Source organism: Otolemur garnettii, unplaced genomic scaffold, assembly GCF_000181295.1.
Source record: "Otolemur garnettii isolate 467f Iridium unplaced genomic scaffold, OtoGar3 scaffold00004, whole genome shotgun sequence".
Classification (NCBI taxonomy): domain Eukaryota; kingdom Metazoa; phylum Chordata; class Mammalia; order Primates; family Galagidae; genus Otolemur; species Otolemur garnettii.
Genome location: NW_003852399.1, coordinates 32,349,635 through 32,365,975, shown reverse-complemented (window position 1 = coordinate 32,365,975; position 16,341 = coordinate 32,349,635). Strand labels below are relative to the sequence as shown.

Below are 16,341 nucleotides of genomic sequence, written 5' to 3'. Positions count from 1 at the left end.
GCCTCCCAAGTAGCTGGGACCACAGGCGCCTGCCACAACGCCCGGCTACTTTTTGGTTGCAGCCGTCATTGTTGTTTTGGCGGGTCCGGGCTAGGGATTCGAACCCGCCACCTTAGGTGTATGTGGCCTGCACCTTAGTCGGTTGAGCTATAGGCGCTGAGCCTGAGTTCTGTTTCTTAAAAGTTCCATAGGCGATTTCGGTGTCCTCCTTTGAGAAGTACTAGCTTGGAGATTTGAAGTCATTCCCCAATTTTTTTTTATTACTTGCCACTTTAATATTTACAATAATCCTAAATTAGCAGATGTTAACCACTCAATGCTAAGTCAGAATTGATTATTTTTCTTTTCTTTTTTTTGGCACTTTATTTTTGGTATTAGTGAAATAGGCATACAGTATTTTGAGATTATGGGTACAACTTGTCTGCTTGTATCTTTTGCCTAAGTGTCATTATTTTGTAATGTAGTCCTATTTGTAATGTCCTATTGACATTGGTTAGAACTAATTTTTATATTCCTGTTAGAATCTATTTTTCTAGTAACCTTGAGAAAGTAACGTTTGACATTCCTATTCAATAATGCACATATTAAGGTCTTCCTAACATTGTGGGGTTAGGTAATCTTCATTTGGACTTAAATTAAAATTCAGCTCATCACCTGTAGCACAGTGGTTATGGTGCCAGCTACATACACCGAGGGTGGTTCGAACCTGGCCTGGGCCAACTAAACAACTGCAACAAAAAAAAAAGCTGGTTGTTGTGGTGGGCGCTGTAGTCCCACCTACTTGGGAGTCTGAGACAGGAGAATCGCTTAAGACCAAGAGTTGGAGATTGCTGTGAGCTGTGATGCCATGGCACTCTACTGAGGGTCACATAGTGACACTCTGTCTCAAAAAAAAAAAAAACTAAAATTCATCTTTTTTTTTTTTTTTGCAGGGCATGCCTTTAACTTCAGAGTGGTTTGCAAAGTATTTGCAATCATCAGCAGTTGCATGTCGGGTAAGTTTGAATTTTTTAAAAATAATTCATTTCATTTTGAAGAATTGTATCATTGTTTTACACGGATAATAAAAGTTTTCTTTCTAGGTGGATATATCTCTTTTGTCATATTCTATAAGAATAAACACTTTCCAGTGGATTGAAAGAGAATACTGAAAGAAAATGTTATTCAGTATATATAAATTGAAGGTCTTCAAGGTTTTTTAGCTGAAATTGAGTGTTAGGGGAAACTAATTGTCATTTAGCAAATGTTTATTGATAACCTACAATGTACCAGGTCCAGATAGATTAGATATTTCAGAAAAAGAAAAAAAAAATCCCTCATGGATTTATAGTCTGAGTAAATGTCAGCTTCATAGCTAAGGGCTATGAAGGCACATAATTTGGAATAAAGAAGATAGAGGGGTGGGGGATACTATTGTATTGTATTTATTTTTTTCTTTTTGAGACAGAAAGTTGTTGCCCCAGGTTAGAGTTCCATGGCGTCACAGCTCTCAGCAGCCTCAAATTTCTGGGCTCAAGTGAGCTGAGACTCCTGAGCCCAGCTAATTTTTATATTTTTAGTAGAGACAGGATCTCACTCTTCCTCAGGCTGGTCTCAAACTCCTGAGCTCAAGCAATCCCCCTGTCTTGGCCTCCTGGAGTGTTAGGATTACAGATGTGAGTCACCATACCTGGCCAGGGGATACTATTTTATATAGCGTGGTCAAGATAGGCATCTCTGAGAAGGTGATATTTGTGAGCAAAGACCTGAAAGAAGTTAGAGTGAGCCATTTAAATACCTACGGGAAGAGTGTTCTAAGCAGAGACCGGAGGAACAAAGGTCCCACGGCAGGAGTTCACTGGCTCTTTATACATGATCTACCTCTTTATGATTTAATAAATAAATATATATATATGTAAAAAAAAAAAAAAAAAAGAAACAGAAGGAGGATAGAGCAGAGTGAGCAGGAACACTGGAGGTGAAGAGTGGTCAGGAATGTAGGGAGTGGCTATGGTGAGGACCTGGGACTTACCCTGAGGGAAGTGGAAGGATGTTTTGCAAAGGAAGACATGATAGAAATTCAGGTTTTAGAAGAGTTGCTGTAGCATGAAGAATAGATTTGGGGGGGGGGGTAACAGCATAAGCAGGGAAACCATTTAGAGAGTACTGGAGCAACCTAATTGAGAGATAGCAGAACTTCAAACAAGAGTGGTACCATGGAAATGAGAAAGGTTTGACTCCTGGCTTTACTTTGAAGATCAAGCCAACAGGATTCATTGATGAGTTAGATATGACAAGGAGTGAAAAATATTCACTCCAAAATTTTTGACATGAGTAAGTATAAAAATGCAATTACCTTTTCCTATAGGGAAAATTGAGAAGGAAGGTTGAGAGGCAAACTCACCAAATGATCTTGTTATTCCTAAAGCAGGTTACTTAAGTCAAACAAAATAGATTAGATGTATATGTGTAAGATTATTCTTTCAAATATAAATATTCTACTTAATAGTTTTTTTTTCTTTTTGTAGTTTTTGGCCAGGGCCGGGTTTGAACCCACCACCTCCAGTATATTGGGCCAGTGGCGCCCTACTCCTTGAGCCACAGGTGCCGCCCAATAGTTTTTTTAAATGTCATGCTTAATAGTTGTTCTAAATGTCATGCTAATTTTTACTTAGTTCTTTCAATTGCTTATCTTTATATTTTAGCAGAAAATATATAATTAAAATGCCCTGGCTCGGCGCCTGTAGCTCAAGTGGCTAAGGCGCCAGACACATACACCCAAGGTGGCGGGTTCAAATCCAGCCCGGGCCGCCAAACAACAACCGGCTGCAACCAAAAAATAGCTGGGCATTGTGGCGGGTGCCTGTGGTCCCAGCTACTCTTGGGAGGCTGAGGCAGGAGACTAGCTTGAGCCCAGAAGTTGGAGGTTGCTGTGAGCTGTGATGCCATGGCACTCTACCCAGGGGGACAACTTGAGGCTCCCATCTCAAAAAAAAAAGAAAAAGTTCTAATTTCTCTTCCCATATGGAAAGTTTCTTTTTGATTTAAGCTATAAGAAATGTTTTTTTTTTCTCTAGCAAAAAATAAAAAGTGAAAGAATAAAAAAGGATCAGTAGATTAGGTAAAATAAAAATAAAATACAATTTTTAACCAACTTTTGCTTAGACTGTTCAGGTCCATGTTACATTTCTTTGCCGATGTTCGTTTGTAGGTGTATGCCAATCTGACATCTTGCCAGGCTCTTGGAAATATGTGTGTGATGAACATGAATTCTTATGATTCTGCCACATGTGATGCATGTCGACTGTTTCAGTTTATCTTTGAAAATACAGCTTCACTGAGCACTGTTCATTCTATTTCATTTTGGTAAGGATTTTTTGATTATTGAAATATCGTTTTGACTGAATTCGGTGCAATTATATTCATAAATATAATAAATATTTCTTTTCCATTATTAAAACAATTGTAATTGTTTATAGGAGACAGAATCTTCCATGGCTATTTTATGGAGACCAGCTAGGATTAGCACCTCAAGTACTCAGTGCTATCCCTTTTTCTACAAATTTCAGTTTTAAAGGAGAAAACCAGGTACAAGTATCCATACCATTAGAGGATAATTACATTTTGATTTACAACTTTAAAAGGTAATAAATTACTAGTTACAGTTCTTTATTAGGTTTTTATAAATCTAGTTATTTAACTAAACATAAATATTAGCTGTTTACAGGAACTAAACAGTGTAGAGTTTAGCTGTTTTACTTGAGTATATGGATACCTCTGGATTATGTGGTTATGGCAGCAAGTAGTATTAGTGTGGGTGGGAAGAGTAGTTTTCTTTACCAAATACAAAGAGATCTCTGTCCTTCAGAATTTCTGTATTTGAGAGAGGTGCTTGCAAATATTAATTGGGGCTCCATGACACAGCCCAGCACTTCACAGGTCCAAAAATCCCACCTCTGCCTTTCTGACCTTCCGTTACAGAATGAAGAAGTAAGATTATTCTCCCCGCCCCCCACACCATTTAACAGGTTTGAAAGGAGGTTGTCTGTCACTAATGCCTCTCAATTCTAAAATAATACTTTTCATGCAGAAAATGAGTCTAGCTTTTTAAGGTATATTTAATCATAGAAATAGATTAATTAAGCTTCAAAATAAAGATACTCAAATTTAGTTTTTCAATAAAAAAGATCAGTCAGCAATGAAAAAGAAAGGATCAGTCAACAGTGAAAATTTCTTTATAGAATATTATATACTACTTTCAGAGTATTAGACAAATTATTTTATTTTTGTTTTCTTTATTCAGAATACAAAATTGAAGTTTGTTGCTGCTTCCTATGATATAAGAGGCAATTTTCTCAAGTGGCAAACATTAGAAGGAGGTGTTTTACAGGTAAACATGATTCTACCTGAGGAATTAGTAATGAGCCTTATTTTTGCCTGAGGCAAACATAAGAGGAAAAGTTGCTTGAATAAAGCATCAGTTACATGCTACAGCTGATTTTTTTCTGATGCTTTAATTGGAATTTCTTAAAACTACTGTTTTAGGGAGGCTCCTGTGGCTCAGTGAGTAGGGCACTGGCCCCATATACTGAGGGTGGTGGGTTCAAAGCCGGCTCCAGCCAAACTGCAACCACAACAACAAAAAATAGCCGGGCATTGTGTCCCGGCCACTCAGGAGGCTGAGGCAAGAGAATCACCCAAGAGCTGGAGGTTGCTGTGAGCTGTGTCATACCAAGGGTGACAAAGTGAGAGTCTGTCTCTAAAAAAAAGAGAAAAAGAAAAAAAAAAAACAATGCTGTTTTAAGTTATAACTTTATAATAAAGATGCTCCCTTAACTTTTTATGTCCTGATACATTAAGTAGATATTGTGTAGAACATATATCCCACATTGGAATTTGAGAACTCTTGACTAAAAGCAAAGAAAACATTTGTGAGAGGTATTTATCAGTTGTTTTCTTTTGCTATAGCTTTGTCCAGACACAGAGACAAGGCTAAATGCTGCTTATTCTTTTGGAACCACTTATCAACAAAATGTAAGTTTGGACTATATTAGTCTCTATTTTAGCTTTGTTTTTCTAAAATATCACATGAGCAATAATTGGGATACTATTTGAAATTGGAGATATTTTTAATAGTAATGAATAATCTCATTAATTAATACAATTTAATGGGGCACAGAATTTTTAATTAGCATAAAAAGGATATCTTCTTATCTTAGAATCTTAAAATGTTAGATTTTCGTGGATAATTGTTTATCTATTTCTAGGTTCATAGGTCTTAAAATATAATGCCTACTTCTGTATATTTTGGAATAAAATAAAAATACTACTTTAATTTTGTTTGAATAATAATGTTACTCCCTACTCATTCCATCCCCCAATAACAAGTAAAATGCTTCCTTTCTTTCCCCCTTCCTACTTTCCTCTCTCCTCCTTGCTCTGACCTCTACTTTGGCAACTCATTTGAAATTCATTATGGTACAAAGGAATATTATGAGCCACTAAATATTTGAAAGCCATTCAGTAGTCTGTAAAAATGCTTCTTGAGAAAAATGTATATATTACACACACCAATGAATAAAACCTCAGTAAAAAATGTCATTACAGAAAACAGATTGGATGGCAACAAACATTTTTAACAGTAGTTATATCTGGAAGGTGGGATTTGAGACAATTTTTGTTTTCTTTTATATATTTTCCAAATTTTTTAACATGAATGTGAATTTACTTGTCAGAAATGACTTATATGTTACTTTTTTAAAAATGTTATTGTGTATCTAACATGAACCAAGAGAATCAACACTTGTTAAATACTTGCTACTCAGCTTTTTATCATTGTTTATCCCATTTGATCATAAAATAACTATGTGAGATACATAACTTCTGTGCTTCATAGATGAGAAAATTGTGCCCGGTAAGATTAGGTAATCTACTAAAAGTTGTGTGTCAAATTAATTGTGGAGCCAATGTTCTATTAGGTTTAAACCTATGGTTATTCTACTAAACCTGGCTGCCTCTCAAGTACTGCCTAGCCCACTAGGAAAAACAACTATATAGACAAAGAATTAGAAAGAATATGAAGTGTTATTCTACAAGTATTTACAATGTACAAGCTCCTGGGAAAGTATAGAAAACCTTTACACAGAGACACTTGGGGTTGCATAATGAGTATGTATTTGACAGGAAAACACTGTGGGAAAGGTAATATAAGGCAGAAACCACATTTGCAATGCCAGAGCAACATAGAAAAGCATGGTGTGTTTAGGAACTACAAGCAGGTTAGTATGAATGGACCACCAAACTGGTAAGGAGCACTGGGTGATAAGCCTGGCTCCGTTAAGGGAAGCCAGATCATAGACGTCACTGTACATCAAGAGAAAGAATTGAGACTTTATTCCATAGTACAGTAGATTCTAAATTTTTTCACTGATGTGCACTTAATGTTGGAATGAAGTCATACCTTCTACATCCAAGTTGTAGGTCAAGAAAAAAGCAGTTAGTTAGTTGTAAGGTTTTTTTGACCCTTATGAAAGAATCATATTTGCAGCATTTATATTTTGAAAGTCACATGGAAATGCTTGTAAATTAAGCAAAGATATTTTTATTTTGCACAAATAAAAAACTTTATTAAGTTTTTTCGAATTTTAAATTGTGATACTTTTATTTTTATTTTCCAGTGTAAGATTCCTATTTCTAAGATCTTAACTGACTATCCCACTCCTATATTTTATGATGTGTACCTTGAATATACTGATGAAAACCAACACCAATATATTTGGGCTGTGCCCGTGTTAAACCTAAATCTTCAACACAATAAAAGATTTGTGAACCAAGGTAAGATATCCATACATATCATCCTTTCTCTGAGCTGAAATTAATAAACAAGTCAACCACATGATAATTAAAAGAGTTATTGATTATAAGGTCATGAATTCGTTCTTATGTGATTTTTACAACATGTCAAAAAGTAAAACAGTAAATTGCTAGTATACTCAGAAATTTTTACTAATTTTGTCTGACAGGCATATTGTTAAGAAATTAGACCAGGTGTGGTGGATCCCGCCCAGCATAGGAATTTGAGACCAGCCTAGGCAACATAGTGAGTCCTCCACAAAAAAATAAAATTAGCCAGGCATGGTACCTGTAGTCCTTGCTACTTAGGAGGCTGAGGTAGAAAGATTGCTTGAGCCCAGGAGTTACAGCGGTAGTTTTTTGTAGCCATCCTACCAAAAATAATTAATTTTGTGTTTTAAATTTGTTCCATAAACTTGAGAGCTGTTTTGAACAATGTGAGCATATTTTTTAATGCCATCTTATATTTTCTTTTATTATAAAAGATGCTGGCTCTGGCATGTGGCTTCTGACTCGTCGTATTTTCTTAGTGGATACAGTAAGCGGACGGGAAAATGACTTAGGAAGTCAGCCAAAAGTAATCCGGATTGCTACCCAAATATCATTAAGGTAAACAAATGTCTAATGACACTTAAAAAGTATTTGCCAGTAATTATCAAATGAAAACTATAAAGGACCACTGAATTTTTTCTTAGTTATTTATGTAGTTTGACATAGAACAATAAAGTGAAGGGCCAAGGGGAGAATTATATCAGAAGAGTGTGAGGAATTTGGTCAAAATTCACATTGTAGGCCCTGGTCCAGACCTGCTGCATTAGAATGGGTTGAGAGGTATAGGGAACGGCCTCTCCCCTGTTCTTATTTCCTTTGGTAGCTTTTGTTCTAGGTTTACCCAGATTAATCAGTACTTCCTCTTCCTATGATACCCTTAACTGTGATCCTTCCTCTAGGGTAGTATTTGTGCTTCTCTCTTTTTTTTTCCAGTTGGGGCTGAGTTTGAACCCGCCACCTCCAGTACATGGGGCTGGCGCCCTTCTCCTTGAGCCACAGGCGCTGCCCAGTATTGTGCTTTTCCAGAGTGGGATCTCTAAGATCGTAACTGACTTTCCCACTCTTAATATTTTATGATGGGCACCTCGAAAAAACTGATGCAGATCAACACCATTATCTTATATTAGTTTGATGCTTTGAACCACTTAAATACACATTTTTCACTATTATTTCATTTTGATTCTCATAATCTTATGAAGTAGGCAGTGCAGAAACTTTTTGTCATATACCTTATAGAAATCCAGATGTACTGTGTTTTTAGTATCCCCTCAATCTGCTAATGTGGTATCCTTAGTAAAAATGAAAGTGAACCTCCTCAGACTGGCTCCAGGTGATTAGCATTTTTCTTTTTGAGTCCACAAATGATACAGTACTAATATGTTGATTTTGGCAAAATGTACTTCACTATCTTCCATAAATATGAATTGCCAGAGGAAGATGGTAGTCTATATTTCTCTTTTGAAAATCAGGATTTTGTCTGCCTTTCTTTAAGCTTCATGCAGCACTGCACTTTTGATTGTTACTCAGAGATGGTTTAGGTGCTTCAGTTATTTCACTTGTAAACTTTATAGGACCTGGATCAAAAGAGTTTCTAATTTGTCTCAGAGGGTATATTTTACTTTTAAGGCTTTAACTGCTGAAGTTAGTTTGTATTGTTATCATTAGATTATGTTTAACTTTCCCTAGCTGTTACTAATTATCAAGGTAATTCATATTAAATTTAAAAGAGGTGGTAAATTCAATGTATGTTTAAGGACTTAGCTATACTTATCACTTTAAATATATTTTCTTTTAAATAGCATCAACCTTGTACCTAACACGAAAAATGGAAACATCTACACTCCCTTAATCACTCTTACCTACCGTGACATTGATATCAAGGATCCCAACAGCCAGTCTGTAGAGGTGAGTTCTTTGCTAATCAGTAGGCTTATGTATGTACATACTTCATAATACTGATGCAGTTTATATTATGGTCAAAAGATAATCTTTTATTAAAGTTTCAAATAAATCTTTCTCTTCATATAATTAAGTCTTAATTTGTTTACTAATAACAGTAAGAGGTGAGTTCCCATGGATTCTGCGTATAAAAAAAAAAGAATGAATAAAATTTTTTAGTAGAAACATCACCAGCAATTGAGCATCCTGATTAGGGATCCTGGGAGATGCTGAGATGTACATATCCCAGGATCATATCTGGGATCCCAAAACATCCCTGCTTTGAGGAAGGGTAAAGGAAAGAGGGTTGGCTATTTTTTTTTTTGAGACAGAGCCTCAAGCTGTCCCCCTGGGTAGAGTGCCGTGGCATAGCTCACAGCAACCTCCACCTCCTGGGCTCAAGTGAATCTCCTGCCTCTGCCTCCCAAGTTGCTGGGATCACAGGCACCCACAATAGCACCTGGCTATTTTTTTTGGTTGCAGCTATCGTTGCTTGGCGGCCCGGGCTGAATTCGAACCCGCCACCTTAGGTGTATGTGGCTGGCATCTTAGCCACTTGAGCCACAGGCGCCGAGCCAGAGAGGGTTGGCTATTAAAACCAGTAGTAATCCTTCTGTACTTTTTCCTCCTAGAGAGTAAATGTATGTTCTCCTCCTTCTCTGAAAACATGAGAAGTAGGGGATAAGCGTTCCTTACCTTCAAACTCACCAATGGTTTTTAATTTCCACTATTTTATTTCTCTGAATTTTTATTTTCTAGTTTCTTCAGCCAGGATCATATCTCAGTATCTGTTCTTGTCCTTTTGGGCTACCTTGCTTCTGTTAAGATTTCGTCCCTATGCCCAATTAAACTGGGAACTCAAACTTTATAGTGGGTGTATGTGTGCTCACCAATCTATAGCCTACTTGATAGAGATATACTTCAACAGGCAGAAAGATATTAAAATTATCAGCTTTATAACTAGTGGTGCTAAAATGACCTAGATAACATGGTTTTGACCTGCAGACAAATAGGTTTCTTCTTCCCTAACTCAGTTAAACAACTACAGAAGTGAAGGCCTCTTATACCAGGCAGGACCTATACATGGAAGTGAGAGACCTTGTATGTCCCAAAGAGAAAGAGCCTGGAAAGGACTGAGCCACACTTGCTTAGTTCCTCTTTTCAACCTCTCCAGTCAGATAAAACATCCCTGCAAAATTAAGCAAATAGTGCAACTTTTCTCTTAAATATTTCCCATTCTCATTTTTATTACCTAATCTGATGATAAAATTGGTTTCTTTTGACTGAGTTTTTATATACTGTAATGGGAAGAGAAGAAAATCTAAAAACATGGTTAAGATAACAAAAAACCTGCCTGGCACTGGCCCCATACTGGAGGTGGCGGGTTCAAACCCAGCCCCCAGCCAAAAATAATAATAATAATAAGGGCATAAAAGAGAATAAAAATTAAAAAAAACTGCCTGGCTTAAAACTTTCTGGAGTGATACTCATAGGTAACCAACAGTATATTTATTTTAATATAAAACACTTCTGGGTCTTTTCTTTAATATTATTCTTGTTTAAAATATCCCAAACTAAGTATTGACAAATTGGAAAATAACATATTGAAAGAGGATTGAGGCAGTCATGAAACTATACCAATGAAGTCCTTTTCATTCTAAGTATAAAAAATACAATTATTTCATCATTTCTTAATTTTTCTTGGTAGCTGTTGCAAAAATTTTACAACAGTTTTAAGCAGGCTCTGTTCTCTCACCAATGGCAAATAATTTTGCTTCCTACTTGAGATGAGTAAGACCATAGGGATTCCTTCAGATTTCCTTTTTTTCTTTTTTTCTTTTGAGATGGTCTTACTCTGGCACCCAGGCAAGAGTACAGTGGCATCATCACAGCTCACCGCAACCTCTTAACTCCTGAGCTGAAGAGATCTTCAGCCTCCTGGGTAGCTGGGACTATAGGTGCATGCCACCATGCCCAGCCAATTTTTCTATTTTTTTGTAGAGATGGGATCTTCCTCTTCTCTTGCTCACGCTGGTCTGAAGCAGGCCTTCTGTCTCAGCCTCCCAAAGTGCTAAGATTACAGACATGAGCCACCACACCTGACCAGATCTCTACTACTAAAGAATTCCTGTGTTTCATTATTCTTCCTATTTCTTGTTTATGTTTCTAATACGGAAGGTTCTCTCCTCCCTTCCTAAGGTAATCTTCTACCTAAACTTGTTTGCAGTACTGTCTCTAATAATCCTTTTTCGCCCCCAACCCCTGATTCAGCTAGCTTCTCTGCTAGTCCCTTTCCTTTATTTATAAAAACTCTCAGGTAGCCTCATCTTAAAAACAAACTAAAACATTCAGCCAAACAAACTTTGACTCAATCCTGCCAGGTCCTCAGCTTGCTGTCATATTTCTTTCCTTTATTTCCCAGGCACTTACTTTTTCATCATTTATAATCTGGCTCTTGCCATTTTATTTCTTTCATAACATCTTTCATGAAGGTCAGCAATGAATGCCACATACGGGGGCTTTATTTCTTTACCTCGACATTAATATAACATTTGACATTGTACTCTTAACCTCCTCCATCTTGTAATGACCTCTTCTGTAACAGGGTAAGACTTCAGTATCTTGCTCTCCTACCTCTCACAGTCTCCTTCACTGACCCTTTACTGGTTCTTCTTTCTCTTGTCTCTGAAAATAGTAATAGTTCTAAGATTTTTCTTCAGACTTTTTGATTAATCTACCTAGTCAGGGTATGTATTAGGGTATGTTTATTTAGCGGGAGGTGGGAGGAATCCCTTTTTTATTTATTTACTTAATTAGAGAAGGGTCTTGCTCTGTTGTCTAGGCTGGGGGGCAGTGCCACATCATAGCTCACTGCAGTCTCAAATTCCTGGGCTCAAGCTCTTCTCCTGCTTCAACCTCCTGAGTAGCTGGGACTACAGACGCACAGCTGCCACATCTGACTAATTTTTTTCTATTTTTAGTAGAGACAGGGTTTTGGTCTTGCTCAAATTCCTGACCTCAAGCAATCCTCCCACTCTGGTTTCCCTGCCTACTGAGATTATTAGCATGAGCCACTATGCCTGACTCTCTTAAATTTTTTATAGAGATGTGGTCTTGGTTTGTTGCTCAGGTTGGTCTTGAACTCCTGGCCTCAGGTAATTCTCTTGCCTTGGCCTCCAAAGTTCTCAGATTATAGACATGAGCCACCATGCCTAGCCCTAAATTCTTTTTTTTAAAATGTATATTAAAATGCTGCAAGTGTATTTCTTTTTTTGTTGTTGTTGTTGCAATTTTTGGCTAGGGCTGGGTATGAACCTACCACCTCCAGTATATGGGACTGGCACCCTACTCCTTGAGCCACAGGCGCCACCCCCTAAATTCTTAATAGATAAATTTAGTCTTTTTCCTTAGTTACAGTAACCTATAGAAAAATGAAATATGGTTAATTTGGCTTGAGCTGCAATTGAATGAACTTAGCTCCACATGAACACTTCTTTTAATATATGTTTAAAAGAGATGTTTAAAGCAGCACGAGTAATTCACAATAGCTCAGTGGGTAGGGCAACGGCCACATACACCGGCTGGCAGTTCAAACCTGGCCTGGGCCAGCTAAAACAACAATGACAACTTCAACAACAAAAAAATAGCCAGGTGGTGTGGCAGGTGCCCGTATTCCCAGCTGCTTGGGAAGCTGAGGCAAGAGAATCGCTTAAGCCCAGGAGTTTGAGGTTGCTGTGGGCTGTGATGGCATGGTATTCTACCCAGGGTGGCAGCTTGAGACTCTGTCTCAAAAAAAGGAATATCTATTTATGTGTAAAAATCAACGCTAGTAATATTGTTGGCCACAGTGGCTCACACCTGTAATCCTAGCACTTCTAGGAGGCTGAGGTAGGTGGATTGCCTGAGCTCAGGAGTTCAAGACCAACCTGAGTAAGAGCAAGACCCTATCTCTAAAAAATAACTGGGCATTGTGGTGGGTGCCTATAGTCCCAGCTACTAGGGAGGTTGAGGCAAAAGAATCACTTTGAACCCAAAAGTTTGAGGTTGCTATGAGCTATGATGCTATGGTACTCTACCAAGGCTGACGAAGTGAGAGTCTGTCTTAAAAAAAAAACTCTAGTAATATTTATAGTTTAAAAATATAGCATTTATGGTAAAATCCAGCTGCAAATATATTTTTATAGTAAAAGTAAGTTTCTGTTGTACAATGTCAGTATGGTTAATTTGTTTTCTTTTAAATAACAGGTTTCTTTCTCAGTCAAATATGAAATGAATCAAGGAGAAGCACATGTCCAGACAGATGTGAGTTTATTTTAACCTGTTAAAAATATTTGTGGTGTATTTTTTAATTAAAAAAGATAATTTCAGATGTATAGGAAAGTTGCCAAAATAGATTTGCCATGTGCCCTTCCCTTAACCTCCCTTAATGTTAATATGCTATATATATAATCTTACTATAATGATTATAATCAGAAACTTAATATTGCTATAGTTCTGTTAACTAATCTATATATTATTTGTTTCACAGGTTTGTTTTTTTTTTTTAGTTTCACAGTTTTCACTATTGTTTTTTCTGTTTCAAGACCCAGTCCAGGCTCGGCGCCTGTGGCTCAAGCGGCTAAGGCGCCAGCCACATATACCTAAGGTGGCGGGTTCGAATCCCCAGCCCGGGCCTGCCAAACAACAATGATGGCTGCAACCAAAAAATGGCCAGGCGTTGTGGCGGGCGCCTGTAGTCCCAGCTACTTGGGAGGCTGAGGCAGGAGACTTGCTTGAGCCAGGAGTTGGAGGTTGCTGTGAGCGTGATGCCATGGCATTCTGCCCAGGGGGATAGCTTGAGGCTCTGTCTCAAAAAAAAAAAAAAAAAAAAAAGACCCAGTCCAAGATTCCATATTGCTTTTATCTATCATGTCTTAGTGTTTTCCAATCCGTGACAGTTTCTCAGTCTTCCTTTGTCTTTCATAACCCTGACACGTTTAAAGAGTACTGGTTAATTATTCTGACTCTCAATTTATGCTTGTCTGGTATTTTTTATGAATAAATTGAGTTCATGTAGTTTTGGCAGAGGTACCACAGAAGCAATGTGCATCATATCAGGAGGGACATGATATCAGGATATCTTATTACTCCTGATGTTAACTGTTATCATATGGCTAAGATGGTATCTACATTGTTCTCTCCTGTATTTTTCCATTTGTAATTAGTAAGTATCTCATGGAGAGATGTTTTGAAATTATACAGATATCCTGCTTTTCATCAGCCATTTGCCCTCTAATTTCAGCATGCATTGATGATTCTTGCCTGCCAAAAGTATTACTCTGATATTTGCCTTATGGTGATTTCCTGTTTCCCTCACTCACTCTAGACTTTTTTTGTTTGTTTATTTGTTTTGTTTTCCCTAAGACAGAGTCTCAGTATGTTGCCCTCAGTAGAGTGCTACAGCGTCGCACTCAAGCAACCTCAAACTTTTGGGCTTACGCGAGTCTCTTGCCTAAGCCTCCCAAGTAGCTGGGACTATAGGCACCCGCCACAGCACCTGGCTATTTTTTTGTTGTATTTGTCTTTGTTGTTTAGCAGCCCGGACAGGGTTCAAACCTGCCAGCCTTGGTGTATGTGGCCAGTGCCCTAACTACTGATCTTTGGGCACCAAACCTTGAACTCTAATGTAAGGAAGGATTCTCTCTTTGCCCACAGCAATTTATTTATTAAATTATTTATTTAAATCAATGTGAACCCATGAATATTTATTTCATTCTAGTGATCATAATCCATTACTGTTTATTTTTTTGCTCACATTGCCCTTATTTGGCCACTTGAAGTTCCTCTGGCTTGGCTCCTGTGTCCTTTCTACATGCCCCTCCACCGTTGTTTTTGAACACTACCTTACTTTCTATTTACAGTGGTTTTGAATATCGATGAGAGAAATTACATAAATTCTAAATATTCTTTTCCTTTTTTTAAAGATTGCTTTGGGTGTTTTGGGTGGGCTAGCTGTTCTGGCATCCCTTTTGAAGACAGCAGGATGGAAGAGACACATTGGGAGTCCCATGATTGATTTACAGGTATGAGCTCAGGAGTTTTTAAAGAATATTTTTGTCTTTTGACTATTGTGGATCCTTCTCATAAGATACAAATAGAGGATGAGTAAGAAGGTTGCCTTGACTTTTTCTGAGGTATGTAATTAGAATAGGTACTGGCGGGTCACAGGGTGTCTGCACACCTCATTTTCTTTCCACAGTGTTGTGTGCCGGTCTACACTTCCACTAGCAGTGCTGTTTCTGTTTCACTCTGTTTCTGTATGTCTTTGCCAACACTTGATATTTTTCCAACCTTTCTATTTTTTTTCTGCCAATCTTGTGTTGTATATAGTATATCATTGTTGATTTTACTTTTTCTCTTCATATATTTTTTAATTATTTGGATTTCCCCCTCTGTGAACTGCCTATTTACTATAGCCCTTTCCTATTTTTTCTGTCAGGGTTCTAGTTTTTCTTGTTTATTTGAAGGAATTTTTTTGTATTTTAAAAATGTTTATCCCTTTGTCATTTCTGATGTGTTGAAATGTATGATTCATCTGTTATTTTTATCCATGTGGTCTTTAGTTTAACAGAAACTTTTAATTTTGCTATTGTCACATCTGAATTTGGTTTTTCATGTTATGCTATGTGCTTTTAGGATCTTGTTTAGGAAAACCTTCCCTCTCTCAAGATCGCAAAGATATTGCACATTTTAATTCTATTAACTTTATAATTTTGCTTCTCATTTAATTTTTAAACAATTTTTTGTTTTTATTTTTTATCCAACATTTATTGTACATTTACTATATCCCAAGCACTTTTTTAAGTATACATACTTTCTGTGTATGTAATTCATTTAATCCTCACAATAGCTCTATAAAGTTAGGTATTATTATTATTCCCTTTTTACACATGATGAAATTGAAGTAGGGGTTAAATTTTGTACTCATTTAATTTTTGCAGCATTTCTGTAACAGGCATTTCATTTTTTGATAAAGAGCATAAGAAAGTCTACATAGAAACTTGTTTAACCAGGGTTATCTTCTGATTCCAAAGCCAGAGGAGATCAAGAAATTGATCTCCCCCCCAGATCAGGGGGACTTGACTTATGATTTAGAATAGTCAAGAAAGCCTTCCCAGAGAAGTGTACTTTAAGCTGGATTATCTATTCATTCCACAGTAATCCCTGAGGACGTACTGTCTAAGTGCCTGGCACTCTACCAGACACTGGGAGATGTGATAATGAGGAAAGATAGACATGGTCTGTGCCCCCAGAGCCTCATGAGAGTTTGCCAAACAGAGGAAAGGAAGAATATTTGATAAAACAATGCCCATTTTATTCCATAGAGTATTGGAGATGAAAATGGAGAGTGGTTCATCAGTGAGTAAGTGGCTGGAGCTAGCAGAAGAGGCTAAAAAGTTAATTTTGTTTTATGTTGTAAAGGACCTTGTGGGTCAAGAACTTATATTTTAGTGAGGAGACATACATTTTTTTTTTTTTTTT

At 37.2% G+C, this 16,341-nt stretch overlaps 1 protein-coding gene across 1 annotated transcript in view; it reads left to right on the top strand.

The window, feature by feature from the left end:
• The window catches only part of TMEM67 (transmembrane protein 67), a 58,386-nt gene that overhangs the window by 21,800 nt on the left and 20,245 nt on the right, over positions 1-16,341 (top strand). Inside the window, exons 7-16 of the mRNA XM_003782565.3 lie at positions 933-995; positions 3,191-3,345; positions 3,459-3,567; positions 4,283-4,369; positions 4,948-5,013; positions 6,657-6,813; positions 7,317-7,440; positions 8,682-8,787; positions 13,066-13,122; positions 14,784-14,882. Coding sequence (XP_003782613.1) covers positions 933-995; positions 3,191-3,345; positions 3,459-3,567; positions 4,283-4,369; positions 4,948-5,013; positions 6,657-6,813; positions 7,317-7,440; positions 8,682-8,787; positions 13,066-13,122; positions 14,784-14,882 — 1,023 coding nt within the window. The remainder of the gene's footprint in view (positions 1-932; positions 996-3,190; positions 3,346-3,458; positions 3,568-4,282; positions 4,370-4,947; positions 5,014-6,656; positions 6,814-7,316; positions 7,441-8,681; positions 8,788-13,065; positions 13,123-14,783; positions 14,883-16,341) is intronic.